This window comes from Cibotium barometz, chromosome 21 (genome assembly GCF_041138505.1).
Source record: "Cibotium barometz isolate CiBa-2024 chromosome 21, ASM4113850v1, whole genome shotgun sequence".
Lineage (NCBI taxonomy): Eukaryota > Viridiplantae > Streptophyta > Polypodiopsida > Cyatheales > Cibotiaceae > Cibotium > Cibotium barometz.
In genome coordinates, this window is record NC_141066.1 from 2,374,974 (window position 1) to 2,396,881 (window position 21,908).

Sequence of the window (21,908 nt, forward strand, 5' to 3'; positions counted from 1 at the left end):
TAGTAAAGTAGCCCCCTTGCTATAATTTTTAAGCCACATGGGCTGCCCCCTCCTCAACAAGCAAATACTCCTCCAAGATATCCATAATCCAACCCCTATTAATTTCTTGCCACAGTGAACACATATTCACATATCGTAGATAACAAATCTACAAACCACATTGTCCTTTCCTTTGTTGTATGCAATCTCAAAATCACAATTTGGCAAAGTAAGTAACCATCTTCTTTGCTTTGGAGGAAAATTGGGCTATGAGAGAAAGTACTTGAGTGCCCTATCATCACTCCTTACATAAAACCAAGTATAAAAAAGCCAATGGCGCAACTTTATACACAATTTAGGATTTTTGTTTTTGCATCAACGATCAATTTAGGGTGTGTTTTTGAATTGCTACAATTTTGCATTAGCAACCAATTAGGGTTTGTATTTTTCTTGTTGCAATAATTAACTGTCAGGAACCACTACATCCATGAGATCTTGAAATTGTGGGGACCCCAAAAATTATTATTTTTTAAATTTTCTCATAAATGTAATTTATTGATGAAAAACTCCATGTTAGTATATTTGTATATCAAAAATATCATTTTCTACTTAGAAAAACAGATTTGTGTTAAACTTCCAACAATAAAGTTTCAACAGTCTCTCTCACTCACTCTCTCTCTCTCTCTCTCTCTCTCTCTCTCTCTCTCTCTCTCTCTCCTCTCTCTCTCTGCTTTAGCTTCTTCCTCTGCTTAGCTATGGAGCCTTTGTAAGCTGTGTGTGTAGCCCCTTGTGAAGCTAGAAAACGGAAGGTTGATTTACACATTCGTATTCCTGAAGAGTATGGCAGCTCTAAAAAAACCCATCCTACTGATGCACAATCTATCCAAGCTCGTAGGATAGCTAAGGAGAAAAAAGTAGATCTTTGGGTTGATGGGCATCTCTATCCAATTGACCCTCCATTAAGAGCAAACCCTCCTTTCCACAATTTATCATCTTTTATGCAATTTGTTGGTGAAGGAGAGCTTGGCTTGTTAGGATACTATAGAGAAGATTGACTATAAGTGGAGCTTGGCAAACCCATATTCTCCAATCTCAATTGCAAGCATCACAATAAATCAAGAAATCAAGTTTTATCAGAGGAACACTGAGTTACTGATAAGAAGAGCCCCTTTCGCTCGCACGGTGAAGGAGATTATCCAACGATATAGAACAGAGTTCCGTGTGCAGGGGATTGCCCTTGAAGCATTGTAAGAAGCCTCCGAGGCTTACCTTGTTGGGCTTTTTGAAGACACCAACCTCCTTGCAATACATGCAAAGAGGATTACCATATCTACCAAGGACATGCAACTAGCTCGGCGCATTCGAGGTGAGCGAGACACAATCTAGAGATCTTAGATGTTAACCTTCTTTTTGAAGCAACTCTTTTGTTTCAAACCCCCCATTGTAACAAGCCTTTCTGGCTTTCATTTGTAACCTTCTGATATTTAAAATTTTAAGTTTCTCTTACAATGTCTTGGTGTCATCATGTTTGTTTAACATGGAGTGTCTATTATGTGCCAGTTTATCACCCAAGGCATCAAAAATGCTCCTAGAGGACTGAGGAAGTTGTGCCAGAACAGTGCGATTTTGACCTCTGCAGCAACAGCGATGTAGGCTCAAAATTTGCACTCTTCTGGCACTTCTCCCCTAGCCACTCAAGATCATTTCTGATGCATTTATAATGAACTTGAGCACACTAATTGTGAGAAACAGTAGTTTACAAGATAAAAACACCTTTAATCATGTGTGAAAATACAATGTTTATCATCCAATGCATCAAAATTGCTCCTGGAGGACTGGGGAAGCTATGCCAGAACAGTGCGAAATTAGGCTCTGTAGCGCTGATGCAGGCTCAAAATTCGCACTGTTCTGGCACTGCTCCTCTAGCCACTCAGGATCATTTCTGATGCATTTATAATGAACTTGAGTACACTAATTGTGAGAAACAATAGTTTATAAGATAAAAATAGCTTTAATCGTGTGTAAAATTACATTATTTGTCATCCAATGCATTAGAATTGCTCCTAGAGGACTCGGGAAGCTATGCCAGAACAGTGCGAATTTAGGCTCTGCACCGGCGCTGCAGGCTCAAAATTTGCACTGTTCTGGCACTACTTCCCCAGCCACTCAGGATCATTTCTGATGCATTTATAATGAAGTTGAGTACATTAATTATAAAAAACAGTAATTTACAAGATAAAAATACCTTAAATCATGTGTAAAAATACATTATTTGTCATCCAATGCATTAGAATTGCTCTTGGAGGGCTGGGAAAGCTATGCCAGAACAGTGCGAATTTGGGCTCTACAGTAGCGGTGTAGGCTCAAAATTTGCATTGTTCTCGCACTGCTCCCCCAGCCACTCAGAATCATTTTTGATGCATTATAATGAAGTTGAGTACATTGATGCATTTATAATGAAGTTGAGTACATTGATTATGAAAAACAATAATTTACAAGATAAAAATACCTTTAATCATGTGTAAAAATACATTATTTGTCATCCAATGCATCAGAATGGCTCCTGAAGGGTTGAGGAAGCTGTGCCAAAACAGTGCGAATTTGGGCTCTACAGCAGCGGTGCAGGCTTGAAATTCACACTGTTCTGGCACTCTCCCCTAGGCTCTTAGGGTCATTTCTGATGCATTCACCAAAAATATTGATAGTATAAACTAGAAAAAACAATGATATACTTGATGAAAATAAGTTTGCAAAAACTGTATTGTATTCATAATAAGAAGTGACACATCATCTTTACAAAAGCTTTCTTTCAATATTGAGTTTCTTCTCTTGTTATTGGGGGCAGAGTGTGCTCAAGGAGTCATTGGGCTATTTCTTGAGGATTCTCTATGCCTATGCTTTTGGCTATACCTATACGAGCAAGAAGCGTACCCCTAAATCCAGAACCAAAAACATCGAAGGTAAGGGATTTTTTAATCAGAACTATACATTTGGTGCTCTATGCCATAGAGGCTACACAGAGCACCTTAGAGAGGGCTTTCAAAAAGAAGAGAGTGAAGGCAGATTGAGGGGTGTAGTCCCTGTGAATAATGGCGATGCCATCCCCACAAGAAGCCGACCAAGATAGTGCGCCAACGCAGCATCATGTCCATGGACCTTGGCCGTCTCTGCTTCTGCCGCTGCCTCTCCCTGCAAATGCGTCAATTTCAACCACCCTCTCTGCAATCAAAGAAAAAATCAAAATATTTTCCTATACATAATTCCCATGGTTGTCCCCTCCTTACGCTTCTCAATCTGTAAAAATATAGAAAGTGGCACAATAACTAGAAAGTGTAAGGATTAATTCTAGACATGTAGTGGAATCAAATATACCTTTCTTCTCATCAACTTGAAACTTGACTCTTCCACATTGTCAAAGCCCATGATGCTAAAGTGTTGACGCAGGTCTCTTAGGCTCCAATGCTTGCTTGCTGCCACTTGCTCAATCCATCCATTTTGCATCATCACAGCTACCTCAATAGGCATAATTCTAGACATGTAGTGGAATCAAATATACCTTTCTTCTCATCAACTTGAAACTTGACTCTTCCACATTGTCAAAGTCCATGATGCTAAAGTGTTGACGCAGGTATCTTAGGCTCCAATGCTTGCTTGCTGCCACTTGCTCAATCCATCCATTTTGCTTGCATCATCACAACTACCTCAATAGGCATAATTTCTTCTTCTGAGGCTTGAAGTGGGATCCATGTCCCGTGCTTTTGCATCCATCTTTCTTTGGTAGTACAGACGCATGTACAAAATAGAGTGTGCCTTCAAGAACCTGCAAGACACTGCAGAATCTACTACATTGCACTTGTACACATCACCTTGATGTGACCCCTCATTAACCTCCCAATCTTCTCCTAGTAATCCTTGAATTTGGTCAGATCGTACATACATTGTTTTTGTTTGGTGCATTGGCATGGAATTGAACGTGTGCACAAAAACATGTAAAGGACAAAACCAATTTAGCCCTACTGACCTAGATGCCTTTGAAAACTTGAGTGATATCTTGATATCACTTACCATCTTAAACTTTAAGCATAAGATGGTCCAAGCATCTGGTTTGGGCCATTCGGGGAGGATTGTTTAGAGGGGGGTTGGGGGATCTCTTCTAGCTTGCCAAATAAACCTAGTTTTTTATCTACAAAATATGCGTGAGAAAAGAAAAAGATATTGTTCTGTACAAGATCACTTGGGCTTTGAGATACAAACATTGCCTCTCCAATGGATGCATAGCATAGAAAACTCTAGTGAGGCTTAGAGTGGTTGTTCCTCAACATAATTAGAGGGGAAAGTATTTGTAGAGAGACATAAGAAAATTTGAAACAAAAAATCCAATATTAGCATGTTGTTAAAGCTGTGTTTATGTTACACTGACAATTTGAAGGAAACCTTGGTCTCGCTGGCCTTGAATGTACAGGTCTCCAAGGGTATACACATGTTGCACTATGGCAACTAGTCCTTCCTTCTTAGTATGCTTGAAGCCTTGTAGCCACCCCTTCCAATGATGTAGCATATTCCCCATTTGACGCACTCGATGTGGTCCCGTAGAGCTTGGCCGCATGTAGACCCAAGCCCTAACCCTGAATCTTGTTGAAGCCCAAACTCCATTCTTATCTCTTGTGTTATGCGTAGCACAAGCTCTTCCACCTTCTCCCTAGGTCTTCTCACATTACTGGAAGAGGCCATGGTGGTAAGAAAAGAGAAGAAGGGAAAAGAAAAGCTTGTTTTACAATAGAGGAGTGGAGAGGAGAGAAAGTTCAAGGTTTTCAGTGTAGCAATGGAAAGCTTAAAAGAGGGTAAGAATTTGAGAATAGGCTTCCTGAACCTAGAGTAAACTAAAGAGGGATAGAGTTTCTGCAGCAATGGAGAGGGAGGAAGCTTGAGAGAGAGAGAGAGGGAGATTGAGAGGGAGGGAGCTTGAGAAGGAGGGAGAGCTTGAGAGGGATGGAGTTTTTGCAATGAAGAGCTTAGAAAAGCAAGAAAGAGAGAGAGGGAGCTTGAGACTGAGGGAGCTTGACAAGGAGAGGGAGAGCTTGAGAGGTATGGAGTATCTGCAGCAATGGAGAGCTTAGAAGAGGAATAAAGAGGTTCAAAATGAGCGTTCCAAACCTAGAGTATGTTGGGGGGAAGTTTGAGAGGGAAAACACACTTTTGGAAAAAAAATAAAAAAATTTAAATTTTTAGGGTTTTTAATCTGCGCGATTCTAGGTGGGGGGGACCTCTATGCCAATAAGATTAATCCAAATGTAGGGAGGAGATAAATTGAAGAATTAAAAGAAAAACCCCCCAAAAATGAGTAAATACTCACATAAGATGAAGAGTTGACTAACGACAAGGTTTATTAGTAAAAAACTATGAGTATTACTAAAAAAAAGAGATATTTTGGGTATAATTCAATTTTGACACCTTGGTAAGGAGAAGGAAGCTCTTCAAGGAGGCGCCTATTTCACATGTGTGGTGGAGTTTTAAACTCAAAAATATTGTGATATTTTTATCTCTCCTCTCTCCTAGATCAAACCAAATCAAAAGGGAGCCAAACTAGGTCCAAATCTTGTCCAAATTCAGCCAATTTGAACCTGGGTAATTCTAGAAACTAGTTGGACTTGGTTAGAGGCCTCCCTCACCTATAAATAGATCCTTAGCCATTTATAAAAAAATATGAGAACTATACCATGCTAGTATTATACTGAAATAATGATATTTTCTATTATCCTCTAAAAATCCTCTACAAATTGAGGAGATTGGAGCTTCTCTCTCTCTTCAATCTTCCTTGGAGTCTTCATCAACATACCACACCAATTGATTGGTTGGGGGCCTCTACTTTGATTAAAGAATCAAGCAATCTAGGAGGTAAAGAGTGGTTTATGGTCTTTCTTTTTTATCTCCAAATGTTTCTCTCTTCTCAACCCTCTCAAGCTTGAGAAGCATTCAATTGAATGGCTTTTTAAATGCAATTGAAGTTCTTTAATGAATTTTATGATAAAACACATAAATTTTCATTTATGCTTAAATTAAATATTTTTTTAAGCATGTCTCTCTCTCCCCCAAAGAATGGTCATTGCTATGACCTATTCTATATTCAAATGATGCTTCTCATGAAGCAATTCTCTAATCTAAAAGTAGTTTCTATGCTTGACAAATTAGAGGCCAAAGAAGTGGTTTTTTAATGCTTTTAACGTACGCGTACACCGCACCAGACCTCTGTAAAAGATGGATCATGCTCACATAAACCACGTAGTGGCTCCAAGAAATCATTCTTGAAGACTGTGAAACTAAATTCATTAATCTGTGGCATGCGACTAAGTGCATCTGCCACCACGTTATACTTACCTTTCTGGTAACGTATCTGAAGGTCTGTAAGATCCCTGTTCCCACCGAGCAACGGATTCGGGGTACTGGCAGCGGAAGTAGCACTTCTCGCGCGGGACAGGGGTCCCACACTCGGGGCCTCGCCCACGGATATCCGGATAAGAGACTAATCCGTCGGTTGTTCCAAAACCGAACCCGAAAAAACTTCCTTTACCGGAAAGCACGGGCGATTCCACCAGGATAACTTTTTACTCTAACGTAGTCAAGATCATTTCTGATCGAGATGATCCCATTACATCTATAAGATACTTAGTCAGTTCAAGGAAGAAACTTGCACTTGGATCATTGGGATCAACGCTTTTTTCCCCATTCAAGAGGCACAGCCGTTGATTCCTATCCATAGAACAGTTTCTGTCCGGGATTTATTTTTTTTTCTATCGTAAAAACAAAAGTTTGAGTCTCGATTTACGGATCCATCAGTCCAGCCTAACCCCATCCAATCCCATGGGTTAGCCAACCGCCCAACCACTGTAGTGATGGGATCCAATTAAAAATTTGGTTAGGTTTTGTCCCGGGTACCAAGGAAAAGAGTTCCAAGGCCCCCTAGCCGGATGTTCATGCAAAATAAAACTAGTCACACCACTCACACACCCAATATGAAATTGCCTTTTTCAATCAGATTCAACCAGTTTAAAACAATCCTTTAATAAAACCATAGTATCATTGATCACCATCTTCCAATTTATCCAATTGATTCTTAATTTCCCATCATTCCTTCATCAGAGTATCTATGGCATCATTGGCAACTAGAACGCTCAGGAGCCGTTTCGATAGTTCCTAGCCCATAATACTTGGCAATATAATCACTTAACAAGATGGACTCTCGTTGAAGATCAGCAAGATCAACCAACAGATCCATATAAGGAGCCATGGACTCATCCATTGAAGACCAGCAAGGTCAATCAACCAGATCCATGCTCGATTTCAGAAAACAACTCCAACTCTGTTCCAATATCTTCCTCGACGCACGCGTGGGTATCCTAGGCGACCCAGAGCCCGAGCACCGTATGGTCAGCACCCTCTAGGATCCTTCGCAGGTAACCTAGCGCTTCACGCATAGGCCGCTTCCTTGGCCCCTCATCCACCGTACCGGAAGCTCACCATTTTAATCGCACCGAGGCTGGTCAAGACCTCGGCCGACCTTGCTACGCGAGACGTCCTTCATTGACTCCCCGTCAGCAGTTGCAACTTTCTCATCACGACCTTAATCACAAGACGGTCAAAATGCTCCCCCCAGCATTCTTGACATAAAACAATCATTTACAGACAGCATTTACAAACAGCATTTACAAACAGTTTACAATACAATTTCTATTTTAACTTTCATTTTTCCACATTATCCCTCCTCAATCTACATTACTTATTCCATATTCCATTTATATGTACACTCATCCCATCACATCATTTCCATCTCATCACTTCAGATTCCCTCACATCGCATATCGTATATTCACATCCATACATCCACATCTATATGCGTACATTCACATCTACATGCATACATCTATATCTCTATGCATACATCCACATCCACATTCACATTCACCTCCATACATCTACATCTACATGCATACATCCACATCTCCATTCACATCTACATCTATACATCTACATCTACATGCATCCATCCACCTCCACATCCACATCTACCTCTATACATCTACATCTACATGCATACATCCATATCTCCATTCCCATCTACATCTATACATCTACATCTACATGCATCCATCTACCTCCACATCCACATCTACATCTATACATCTACATCTACATGTATACATCCACCTCCACATCCACATCCGTATCTATACATCTACATCTACATGTATACATCCACATCCACATCCACATCTATACATCTACATCTACATGCATACATCCTCATCTCCATTCACATCTACATCTATACATCTACATCTACATGCATCCATCCACCTCCACATCCACATCTACATCTATACATCTACATCTACATGCAAACATCCACATCTCCATGCATAATAAAATTCTTTTAATTAATCTAGGATGATAGTTCTTAGAATATGGTAGGAAGTCCTCTTTTTATGCTTTGAATGAATTTATTTTATGCGTAATTTCTATAAAAATTTTGCCATAGCTCCGCTACTATGACTGATAAATCTCAATTTTTCTCTAAGGGATAAAGCTCATTATTAAAGAAATAATTAGAATGGTCTCTAATTGGATCATCAATCCATAATGGTCTCTAATTGGATCATTAAGAAAACAATTAGAATGGTCTCTAATTGGATCATCAATCCATAATGGTCTCTAATTGGATCATTAAGAAAACAATTAGAATGGTCTCTAATTGGATCATCAATCCATAATGGTCTCTAATTGGATCATTAAGAAAACAATTAGAATGGTCTCTAATTGGGTCATCAATCCATAATGGATTGAATCATCAATGTGCATAAACTAAAAGCATAGCAAAAGCCATTAATTTGGCCTCAAGCATAGCTTAATCTTGGATTAAGGAAAAGCTTTATGAAAAGCTTCATTTGGATTGAGAATGGGTCATGAGTATGACCATTTCTTGAGTGAGAGAGAGAAATTATAAAAACCATTAGAATTTAAATATAAGTGGAAATTAACTTCTATAGCATTTATTAAATTATGTAACTCTTCACTACTATTCACCAATTAACTTCAATAGCATTTAAAAAAACCATACCAATTAAACTTCTCAAGTTGAGAGGGGTTGAGAAGAGAGAATCATTGAGAAATTATAGAAAGATCAAAATTCAATATACTTACCTTATAATTTGCTTGATTCTTTATTCACGGTAGAGGCCCCCAACCAATCAATTGGTTTAGTATGTTGATGGAGCCACCAATGGGGATTGAAGAAAGAGAGAAGTATCAAAAACTAGTGAATTATTAAAGAATTCACAACTCTTGGCTTAGGTAGAGTAGAGTAACAATGCATAAGACACTCTATATTTTGGCTTAGGTGGAGTAGAGTAACAAGCATAAGACTCTATCTAATTTGGCTTAGGTGGAGTAGAGTAACAAAGCATAAGACTCTATATATTTTGGCTTAGGTGGAGTAGAGTGACAAAGCATAAGACACTATCTTTTTTTCAACAAGGGGAGGCTTCTATTTATAGGAAAATTTGAGCTCCTAACCAAACAAACTGATTCTAGAATTTTCCAAGTCAGTTTGGTTGAATTTGGACTAGATTTTGACCTAGTTTGGTTATTTTTTGATTCGGTTTGGTTCCATTTTGATTTGGTTTGGTTCAAGAGAGATGAGAGATAAAAATATCACATTATTTTTGAGTTTAAAACTCATTCAAGCATGTGAAATATGCACCTCCTTTAAAGAATTCCCCTTCCTTACATATGTGTCAAAATTTTATTGCTCATAGTTTTTTACTAATAAACCTTGTACATTTTCAACTCTTCATCTTATGTGAAATATGCACCTCCTTTAAAGAACTCCTCTTCCTTACATATGTGTCATAGTTTTTTTACTAATAAACCTTGTACATTTTCAACTCTTCATCTTATGTGAAATATGCACCTCCTTTAAAGAACTCCCCTTCCTTACATATGTGTTTATTTACTAATAAACCTTGTACATTTTCAACTCTTCATCTTATGTGAAATATGCACCTCCTTTAAAGAACTCCTCTTCCTTACATATGTGTTTATTTACTAATAAACCTTGTACATTTTCAACTCTTCATCTTATGTGAAATATGCACCTCCTTTAAAGAACTCCTCTTCCTTACATATGTGTTTATTTACTAATAAACCTTGTACATTTTCAACTCTTCATCTTATGTGAGCATTTACTCATTTTTGGGTATCTTCTTTTACAAATTGGATTTATCTCCTCCCTACACATGGATTGATGCTATTGGCCCATAGGAACCTTAATTGGACCATAATCTAAAAATTTCTGAAAATCTAGACCCTTAGACTAAGGTTCTTTATACTTATTTCCAATTAATTCCAATTGCACATTGGAAAATTCTTTTTGAATTTCTATTTTAGGGGAACTTATTTTAATAAGATGAGTTAATTTTCTATCAAAAAATATTCATAATCTGAATATTCTCTCTCTAGGTTAAAACAGCCACAAACAAGATCTCTTATATTTCAGAAAAGGAATTGATTACAGGGGAATATACTAGACATCAAAAAGGGGTTGGGGGAGGAATCTTACAAGGTCAGACTCCTGTAGAATCTCCACCCACCGAGCTTTTCTACCCTTCAGTTCATTTTGACTTGAAAGCCATTGGCAAGGCAAAAAATAGGAGTCATCATAGCCTTTGTCTCCCTTAAGCCCAGCTTTTTAAGCTCTAATCCCTTAAAATTAGGAATACTTAGGAGGCCCTTTTTGGGTCCAAAAAATTCCTAATGAAAGCTAGAGGTCAATGATAAACTTGACACTATGGCTACAAGGATGGAAGCTTTGTAAGAGAATGTCATTCGACCACTGAGTCAACATCCATATGATAGTGGTCATGGTGGTCAACATGAAGACAAGCAACATTTTGAGACAGCTTTTGAAGGCCGAAGGGAAGGCAAAAACAACCAATGATGCAAGAGGCTTCTCCTAAGTTGACACATGAGCATTCAACCAAGAATGTTTCTTTTGGGTTCATGGTGGATGCTCGAAGACTTTCTATGATGAGGGAGACAAAGCCTACTTTATTTCAAGGGGGTTCTTCTCAAATGAATGAAAGGCAACATCCACTTACATTCAAACATGTGGAGTCCAATGTTGGGGATCCTAGAAGAGTACCTGCGTAGCCCAATGTAAATCAATACTCCATGATTGAAGAAGAGGTGTATGATGTGGATGTACATGATTGGAAACATGTGTCGTTCATCGAGAAGCAAAGAGAAGCTCATGATAGGTGGATGGAAATGCCACACTTTCTCAAGAGGGAGTACAAAGATTTTGGACATTTCTTTGGGTCATATGTGCAAATGCAAAAGTGCAAGCCTTCACACCATCATGAGAATGCATCATCTACCGCATCTAAGAATGTGAAAGACAAGATCTCTCTCTCCAAGTTCAAGGGTGATGGATCAGCCCCAAATGAGTTGGAAGAGTGGATGAACAAGTTGGATACATACTTTCAGCTCTACTACCCAAAGAGTGAAAGGGATAAAGTGCAGTTTGCATCCTTACATTTGGAAGATTATGCACATCAATGGTGGAGACATATGATTAAGGAAGGTACTATGCCACACACTTGGGAAGAATTGAAGAGGGAAATGAATATGTCATTTGTTTTGCCTTTGGTTCTTGATCGATACCATGAGCAATGGTATGAACTCACACAAAAGGGTATACCGGTTAGAGAGTACATCAAGAAGTTTATGAAGCTCTCTATGTTCATGGATGGGCTCAATGAAGGCATGAGATTGAAGAGGTTTGTGCATGGTCTAGATTCATACATCAAGGCAGATGTTTGGACACAAAGACCTACCACTATCAAGGAGGCTATGAGGTTGGCGAAGCTATATGAGCCGAAGTATAGGAGATTTTAGCCCAATGCTACCACTCATAAGCCATTCAATGCTTCTTCTAATTTTGGGAAGAGTATGTTTTCTACCACATCCACTTACACTTTGGGAAGAGTATGTTTTCTACCACATCCACTTACACTCACAAACTTCCATCATCTTTTGGAAGTGGGCATACCATGAATGAAGTTCATAATGATGCTAAGAAGAGCAGTCGGTTCATCAAGAAGTCTCCTCAACCTTCAAGAAAACTCAAAGGATGGATGATCGTAAGATTGATGAATTGAGGAGAAAAGTCCTTTGTTTCAAATGCAAAGAGAAGTAGTCACCCGGGCATATTTGCAAGTCAAAGAAAGTGGTGGCTACTATGATTATCATGGATGAGGATGATGACTCCAAAAACCATCTCATGACATGGAAGATTTTCAAGATTGCAGTGAAGGGACACATGGGGAGGATTTGGAGGATCATTATTTTGTTAAAGAAGAGGATGAGTTTCCTTTTGACCCCAGTGGAAGGAATCATGTATGCATTGTGGGTGATGATATGCCCAAAAGTGCATACTATGCAGAAAATGTAGCTCATGTATGTTCCATTTCACAAGAGCTTTTGGCGGGTTGTTGCAAGAGCCCAAATACTTTGAGATTGATGGGTACCAACAATGGGAGAGTTGCACACATTTTGGTGGATTCCAGGAGTACTCATAGCTTCATCAACTCTAAATCCATCAACTCTCTCAAACTATCTCCAAAGAAGCTATCCATAACCTTTTAAGTGCAAGTGGCAAATGGAGACAATGAGAAAGCTAGTTTGGTTTGCCCTTCAACAAGAGTGATTTTATCTTCATACACTTGGGAAGGTGATCTGGTGGTCCTCGACATGGGACCCATTGATGTGATTATGGGATGTGATTGGTTAGCTTCTCTTAGTGATTTCCACATGAACCTCCAACAAGGTGTTATAAGCTTTTCACATGATGGAAAAAAAGTGGTATTGGCTGGAAATGCACCAAAAGGGCTTTCTTTAATCAATCCAAAGCGGCTCAAGAAGAAACTCAAGGCTCTTAGCACGATCTATGTGTTGCATGTCACTCAAGGGGGGATGGATGGTAATGTACAACATATAGACAAAGAAATGGTAGCTCTTCTCAAGGATTATGATGACATTTTCCAAGTGCCAAAGAGTTTGCCACCCAAGAGGGAGATTGACCAGGCCATTGTGCTTGAACCGAATGCAAGGGTTGTGAACAAGCCCCCTTACTGTTTGTCTAAGGTGGAAAGAGAGGAAGTGGCAAAGCAAGTGCAAGAGTTGCTCTCTATGGGTCTCATTCAACCCTCACAATCTCCGTTTGCATCTCCCGTTCTATTGGTGAAGAAGAAGGATGGGTCCTTTCGTATGTGCATAGATTACCGTGATTTGAATAAGGTCACCACCATCAAGAATAGATACCACATACCTCGCATCGATGATCTTCTTGATGAGCTTAAAGGGGCCAAGTTATTCACCAAGATTGACTTAAGATCGGGATATCATCAAATAAGGATGAAGGAGGGTGATGAAGAGAAGACGGCATTTAGGACTCAAAGGGGATTATTTCATTTTATGGTCATGCCTTTTGGTCTTACGAATGCCCCGGCCACTTTCCAAGCACTCATGAATCAGGTGTTGGCTCCTTTCTTATTCAAATTTGTGCTTATGTTCTTTGATGACATATTGATCTATAGCAAGAGCAAAGAGGAACATTTGGCACATGTGAAGCAAGTGTTTGAAGTCATGAGGGAGCATAGATTGTTTGCAAAGGAGACTAAATGCACTTTCATGGTGGTGAATGAGGTTGAATACCTTGGACATTTGGTGGGGGAGAATGGAATTAGAGTGGACCCAAAGAATGGCCAATTCCTAGCAATGCAACTCAATTGAGAGGATTTTTGGGGCTATCTTCTTTCTATAGAAGATTTATGGAGCATTATGCATCTATCGTTGCGGAACCTCTTACCGATATACTCAAGAGGGAAGCTTTCTTTTGGGATGCCATTGCTGACAAGAGTTTTAATGAGCTCAAAGCCTTACTTACATCAGCTCCTATTCTTGTTTGTCCCCGGACTTTACAAAGACATTCTATGTGAGAGCGGATGCAAGTGGAAAAGGTCTTGGAGCAGTTTTATATCAAGAGCATGGTGTCATTGCATTTGAGAGTAGGAAGCTTTCCGAGAAGGAGATAGAATAGCATGTTTATGAGCAAGAGATGTTGGCTATACTTCATGCAATTAAGAAATGGCATCACTATTTTTATGGTGCTCATTTCAAGGTGAGAAGTGATCATAGGGTGCTGAAATTTTTTCTCTCCCAACCCAATCTTTCTCCCAAACAAAGGAGATGGTTGACTACTCTCCAAGGATATGACTTTGAGATATCCTACACTCCAGGAAAGGACAATGTAGTAGTGAATGCATCGTCTAGAATGTGGGCTTGCAATATGACATCAATTAATGGAAGTGTATAGTGAATGGATCAAAGGGATTCAAGAGGAGTATCTTGTCAATGAGAATTCCGCCCATATTTACAGAAGATTACAACAAGGAGAGGGTGAAGAATTTCCTCATTATAAGCTTGGGAATGGTCTCTTATGGCACAAGGATAAGGTGTATTTGGTTCCTACCTCATCTTACATTCCAAAAGTGCTTCATGAGATGCATTCTTTACCACATTCGGGTCATCTTGGTGTGCTCAAGACATTTGACAAAGTGAGCAAAAGCTTCTATTGGAAAGGCATGTGGAGAGATGTAAAGAAGTTTGTTTTGGAATGTGTGTCATGCCAAAGGAATAAGGATAGTCACCAATTGCCAAGTGGTTTACTCCATCCTTTGCCTATTTCAGATGGGAAATGGACTCACATTTCTATGGACTTCATCTCACGGGTCTACCAAAGATGAAGCATGGATGGATCAAGCTTTTGTGGTGGTGGATAGACTCACCAAATCAGCCCATTTCATTACTTCCAAGACTACATATGGAGCCTCTCACATTGCCAAGCAATTTATGGAGCATGTATTCAAGATACATGGATTGCCACTCAATATAGTTTGTGATTGAGATACCAAGTTTATGGGCACTTTTTTGGAGGACATTGTATGAGAACTTGGGTACTAAAATCACTCCCTCTACAGCCTATCACCCTCAAACGGATGGGCAAATGGAGTGCACAAAACAAATGGCTTGAAGTGTACTTGAGGCACTATTGTCATGGCATGCAAGCATCATGGGATGAATGGCTCTATCTTGCTGAATTTTGCAATAATTCCAACAAGCATTTGAGTATTGGGATGTCACCTTTTGAAGCTCTTTATGGTTATCAAGTGCATGTTCCATCCATTGCCTTTCATGAGGATAAAATGGTTAATCCTTTAGCCAAGGATGAGTTGGAAAGGATGAGACAACTTCTTCAATTATGTAAGGACAACATGAAGAAGGCTCCAGAAGTCATGAAGGCAAATGCAGATGAGCATAGACGTGAAGAAGTGGAGTTCAAGGAAGGTGATTATGTGTTACTCAAGCTTCCTAAGAGCCATCACAATATCCTCAAAGGGTCTTCCAACCCAAAGTTGGCTCATCGGTATTATGGACCATATTTGATAGTCAAGAGAGGAGGTGAATTAGCTTACAAGCTTGACTTACCTCCTTCCACAAGAATCCATAATGTGTTCCATGTATCTAACTTCAAGAGGTTTGTGGGTTCTCTTCCTTAAGAGCTTGAAGAACTACTAAGAAGGAGAGATAATATATGAACCGGAGAGGATTGTAGAAAAGAGGACAAGAGCATTGGAGGAACAGGGATATTGAAGAATTCCTTTGTTAAATGGAAGCATTTGCCATGGATGAGGCTACTTGGCAATCAATGGAGTATATACAACAACATGGTTTGCTTGATGGAAGTGTTCCTTGACCAAGTGGCATGTTTAGCATGTGGAGAATGGGCATTACATGAGGACTACATATGTTGTAATCTTTGGACAAATTTGCTATAATTTTTCGACAACTTTGGTTGTTGGATTCATTGTTGGGGCCATCATTCTACTCCGACACACTTGGAAGATCATCATGATATACGGCAAAGATGTGGGACTCATTTGGTTGAGGTTATGCATCAACTGCAACCCATTTTTATGGAGATTTTATGAAGTATTTTCAAGGATCTTCACCGATAACAAGGCTGCCATAACAGTCTCATATGATTGCATTAGAGAAAGAGTTTGTGGGCTTCATTACATTTGGACTTCTTCCAAATGTACTTCAGGAGCATTTTTGTGAACCTCTTTACTTCTCAAAGATTCCAATTACGGCCACACTTGAAGTGTAAATATCTTGTATGATTTTGAGAATAAAATCTTTGAGAACGGATGGTTTGTCTCATGAACCTATAGCATACATGTAAATGGGCCCATTGGTAAAACACTATAAATAGGGCCTTGGGCACATGGATAGAACCTTGTCATTTTACTAATCTTGGAAATTCCATTGTACCTTTCGCTCCTACTATGGAGATGGCCATCAAGGCTCATGGCTGACTTTCAAGCCATCCTCTTGGTGAGAGGTTAACACACTTAGGCCGTTGTGTATCTTTCTCTTTGCTACATACACATATGGATTCTTTCTCTTGTTCATCTTTGCTATGATGCTTGGAAATGCTAATTTCATGTGTAATGGATGCTAGAATTCATTTTTCATGTGTTTGATTTCATCTTTAACTCTAGATCCATTCCACACTTGAAGAGGATCATAGCCCTAGTTAGGAACTTTATATGGAAAAATTACAGAGGTGACATAAAGGTTTCAGCTTGGTTAGATTGGGATAAAGTAAGTTCGCCTAAAAAGGTGGGAGGTCTTGAGATTCTACACTTGCCTATCCATGCCAAAGCAAGGGTAGTAACTAGTCTACCTAAATGTCTCCAGTGAGAGAAGATCAGGACCAGGATGGTTAGAGAAGGAATTGAAGAGTCGAATGTTCACTTCAAAGGTAGGTGGCTTGGGATGGATTGGAAAGCTAAGTCGCTGTCTTATGCTCCTTTGAAAATTACGAGCTCCCCCTTTTGTAAGTTTTATGCCTAAACTCGAAGGAAGTGATGAGCTTGATGAAGAGGGATGGATGCACCAGAGCAACAAGGAACTCTTTCTTCAGTCAAGGCTCAGACTTTTCTGTGTAGGGTCTACTTGGATACAAATTGTTACAGAGGAACTTCACATCTAGAACCTTTCCTAGATGTAGAATAACATTTGAAGATGAAAAACATGCCTTTTGGGAATGCCCTGCTATTAGGGGGCTTTGGGGTAGGATTGATAAATGGGTTTTATGTTGTAAAGGGATAAAAGGGACTTGGGGGGACTGGCTATTGGTGGGGAGATTGATTGAAGCTGAAGGAGCTATTAATCTAGTATTTTGTCTTATTAGATATTGTTGCCTTTAGGAGATTTGGAACTCCAGGAATTGGTTGGTGTTTCAAAAAGGGTCAAATCAGGGACTGGATGTGATAGAGCTGATGTATAGATGTGTGTATCAATGTTGGTCTGTATATTATGTAAATAAAATGAATGATAGTTCTTTTGGTGAGATAGTTCAGGCCCTATAGGTTGGGATAGGTTAAGTTGCTTTCAAGCTACTGAGATATTAGTATATACTAGGGTAACCTAGAGAATTTTGACATGTGGCAGGGTTACACTGGGAAAGACCTGAAGGCAAAATATCCAAAGTTTGGACCCAAAACCAGGAAGATGGTATTTGAAGGAGAAGCAGCTGTTTTATACATTTGTGGCCTTGATTGAGAACCCTACCTGATGTAAGATATGGACTGAGGAGGATTGTATGGAGGAGGAGCAGACTCCCAAGGGATGTACTACTGACTTTCTACTCGTGGCATGTATGCAGTTGGGTTACCATGTATCTTGGGAACACTCTTGTTTTGTTTGGGAAAAGGAGAGATGGGATCAAATCTGTAATCTACTGAATAGCGATTGGAAATAGGATGGGTGTGACAGATGTAAAAATAAGTCTTTTGTAAATGGCTGCTTTTATGTTATAAATAGAATTATCTTATGTTCCCAAAAAAGAGAGTGTAAACACATGATTGGGTGATTAAGAAAACTATAGCTCTTATGAATTAGTGTGGTCCACTAAATGATAAGTTAGCAAAAGCTAGAGTGTGAAATAAGGGCTACATATTATTGCAACAACTAAGTTGACCAATTCTTGTACATTGATTGCATTATGGCCTCTTTCTTGGACTCTGAATTAAAATGTTATTCATCTTGTTTGTGGATCGAATGTGGTGCTACATTCATTTTGAGAATCCATTAAGTAACCATGAAAAAAAACAAACGATGTTTTTTCAAAAGGGTACGTACCCCCTTCACCTAATGTTTGTCAAAGATAGTTAATCTTGGCAAGTTATTGAAGGCATTGTACTTAGGATAAGGCCTTGCCAAATAGCCGTTTGCCACATGTGTAACATTTGTTGGCATATACACCACTAGACAAATGTGTGTATTCGTTGTCGCTTTGCTTGAGCTATAGTTGAAAGAATGGGCAAGGTTTAACAAGGCGGTTGAAAGAAGAATTTCCCATGTGTGTCAACTTCACTAATTGCATTGCATGGTGATGTGTGGACGCCCTTCGAGTTTCCCATGTGTGTAAACTTCACTAATTGCATTGGATGGTGATATGTGGACGCCCTTCCGAACAAAGATGAAACAAAACCTTTGATTTAGAGGGATGGGAACAAATGATGGTCATCGTTGGGAAGGGGGCGGAAGAAGCGATGGAGGTCGTGTGGACAGCCAAGTTTTCCGTGTATAACTTCGAGGAAGCAAAATAAACGAAAGGGGGAGGAGGTATAGAAATTTATGCGATGTAAATGTACTTCCAGTTTAAGGGCTATAAGCGGGGGTGGCGCGCTGAAACTTCAAGGCACTGCAGTTTTCCCAAAAAAAACTGAGCATTGCAGCTTGTTGTCTCCGAGAGAGAGAGAGAGAGAGACACACACACACACAGACACACGCGCGCGCGCGCATACACAGGTAACTCTTCTATTCTTGTTGTCTTGCTGCTCTTTGTTTTGATAGATTAACTTCGATCCTATCCATTTTTTGTTTAATCGATGTATTAAAGCTGTTATCAATGGTTTGCTAAATTGATGATTCTGTGGGTTGCATGCTGGGCCTACGACATTTGTGTTAATGAGAATGCTAATGGATTTTTTATTTCGTATTTCGAGTTTTTGGAGCTGCGCCGCGTGATTAAGCATGCCGAGAAAATTAATGCGATTGATTTGAATGATTTTTTATATTAACGGGTTCATGTTGAGCCCTTCTCATGCTATAAGAGTCCTCTGAAAATTATCACCTTGTAACCTATCCCGCTTTTGATAACATGATCCCACAGATGGTCGATGTGATATTGTCTCCTTCAACGATCGTATTAAAATCTTGAAGCCTGGCCAGGCTGATATCAAAAGATATTAATTTAAAGACTTAAGCACAATTACTTCTTCTCCTGTATAGATCAGCACTGCTAGATCCAGTACAGCTTACATAAAAAGGCTAGTTAGAACAATGAAAACAGCAAACTTATGTCTCTATAATCAAGTCCACGTCCTACTTATTTACACTGATCCTGATTGATTTCGGTACCACGGCCACGGCCAAATTAGAGGAGGTGCAGGAGGGCGCATTAATGCCATTGATGCATATTGCATGACGTTGTTGTTATATTTATATTTGATTATAATTATACGTGCTGCAGGTGTAGCTGCTGGCGCGGCGGCCGCCGTGCAGGTGATCAATATGGCGAAGGAGCAGCAGCTGGAGGTACTGTCTGCTTTGGACAGGGCCAAGACTCAATGGTACCACTTCACAGCGATTGTGATTGCTGGGATGGGCTTCTTCACCGACGCCTATGATCTCTTCTGCATATCCACCGTCACAAAGCTGCTTGGCAGGCTCTACTACTATAACCCGACCACTAACAAACCCGGGGTTTTGCCATCAGGTGTTTACGCTGCTGTAACCGGAGTTGCCCTATGTGGAACCTTAATAGGGCAACTCTTCTTTGGCTGGCTAGGAGACAAGATGGGGAGGAAGAAAGTCTATGGAATGACCCTCATGATCATGATCTTCAGCTCAATCGCATCCGGCCTGTCATTTGGCAGCACTGCCAAGTCTGTGATGTTCAGCATCTGCTTCTTCAGGTTTTGGCTTGGGTTTGGCATAGGTGGAGATTACCCTCTCTCTGCCACTATTATGTCTGAGTATGCCAACAAGCGCACTCGAGGCGCCTTCATCGCAGCTGTGTTTGCCATGCAGGGGTTTGGAATCCTTGGAGGAGCCACAGTGTCCATCATTATCTCTGCAATTTTCAACAATACCTACTCTAGGCCACCTTTCAACAAGGATTATATTTTATCCACAGCCCCACAAGCAGACTTTGTGTGGAGACTGATCTTTATGCTGGGTGCGATCCCTGCTGCATTGACATATTACTGGCGATTAAAGATGCCAGAGACCGCCCGCTACACAGCTCTCGTGGCGGGGAATGCCAAGCAAGCAGCACTCGACATGAGCAAGGTGTTGGCAGTAGAGATGCCAGCCGAGCAGGAGAAGGTAAACCAGATGGTCTCCGAGGATAATTACAGCTTGTTTACTACTGAGTTTCTGAGAAGACACGGGAAACACTTGATTGGTACTACGAGCACTTGGTTTCTGCTAGATATTGCATTTTACAGCCAGAACCTGTTCCAAAAGGACATCTTTACGGCCATCGGATGGCTACCCAAAGGAGGTGAAATGAGTGCCTTGGAGGAGGTATACAACATCTCGAAATCTCAAGCATTATTAGCTATGTGCTCTACTGTCCCCGGATATTGGTTCACTGTTGGACTCATTGATTACCTTGGAAGGTATGTCATTCAGCTCATGGGCTTTGCCATGATGACAGCCTTCATGTTTGCTGTGGCCATCCCCTATACACGACTGAGGGGGGAAACCTGCTCTCAGGGATTCTGTGGTGGCCATCGAAATCTTTTTCTTGCCCTTTATGCCTTCACATTTTTCTTCTCCAACTTTGGCCCAAACAGCACCACTTTCATAGTTCCTGCAGAGGTCTTTCCTGCACGGCTGAGGTCTACGTGCCACGGTATCTCTGCTGCAGCCGGCAAGCTTGGTGCAATCGTTGGAGCCTTTGGATTTCTATATGCATCCCAAGATGAAACAGATGGCAAACAAGATGCAGGGTATCCCACTGGTATTGGTGTTAAAAAGTCTCTTCTCATATTGGCTTTTGTCAATGCTTTGGGCTTGGTTTGCACATATTTCCTCGTCCCAGAGACAAAGGGCAAATCGCTTGAAGACCTGTCTGGTGAGACTCATGTCGAAGACCTGGCCGCCGCCGGACGTACTACTAGTGCAGCAGGTGGGAACGACGGGATCTGATCAGCTAGCTGCACCTCCTCAAAACTCAAGACTCTTGGAGCTGTCGTCGGTGTCATGATGAGCAGCTGAATAATGGAGGCAGCAGTACACACCTGTTAATTTTAGATACGACATGATGCTAGCAAGTTTAGCTGTTTAATATCTCTTTAATTCTCAAACATAAGCTTTTCTCATGGGAGCTTGAATAACTGAGGTAGGACTGTACGTCCCTCTTATTAACCGACTGTCAGCAGTCGAAGAAACGGCCCGCCCCCATTATTAATTATTATTGGCTAAACACCTGAATGAATAATGATATATTACTATTATCATGTGTACTTTCCGATCGCGTATTGATATTGAGTTCACGTACTAACTCAAATGTCTTTGCGGCGCCCTCTAAATCTTGTGTCCAAGAAGGGAATGTAGTTACAGCATACCGCTTTCTTTTGGATTGGTCTTCTCCATGGTATACCTCTAAATCTTGTGTCCAAGAAGGGAATGTAGTTACAGCATACGCTTTCTTTTGGATTGGTCTTCTCCATGGT

The 21,908-nt window shown here is 40.2% G+C and overlaps 1 protein-coding gene across 1 annotated transcript; it reads left to right on the forward strand.

Annotated features, from left to right (window-relative positions):
• Positions 1-18,832: 18,832 nt before the first annotated feature.
• LOC147626754 (putative inorganic phosphate transporter 1-3) lies at positions 18,833-21,689 on the forward strand. Its single transcript, XM_086815287.1, has 2 exons — positions 18,833-18,972; positions 19,697-21,689. The coding sequence occupies exon 2, from the start codon at positions 19,738-19,740 to the stop codon at positions 21,379-21,381; it is 1,644 nt and encodes a 547-aa protein (XP_086671413.1). The 5' UTR covers positions 18,833-18,972; positions 19,697-19,737; the 3' UTR covers positions 21,382-21,689.
• The last annotated feature ends 219 nt before the right edge of the window (positions 21,690-21,908 follow it).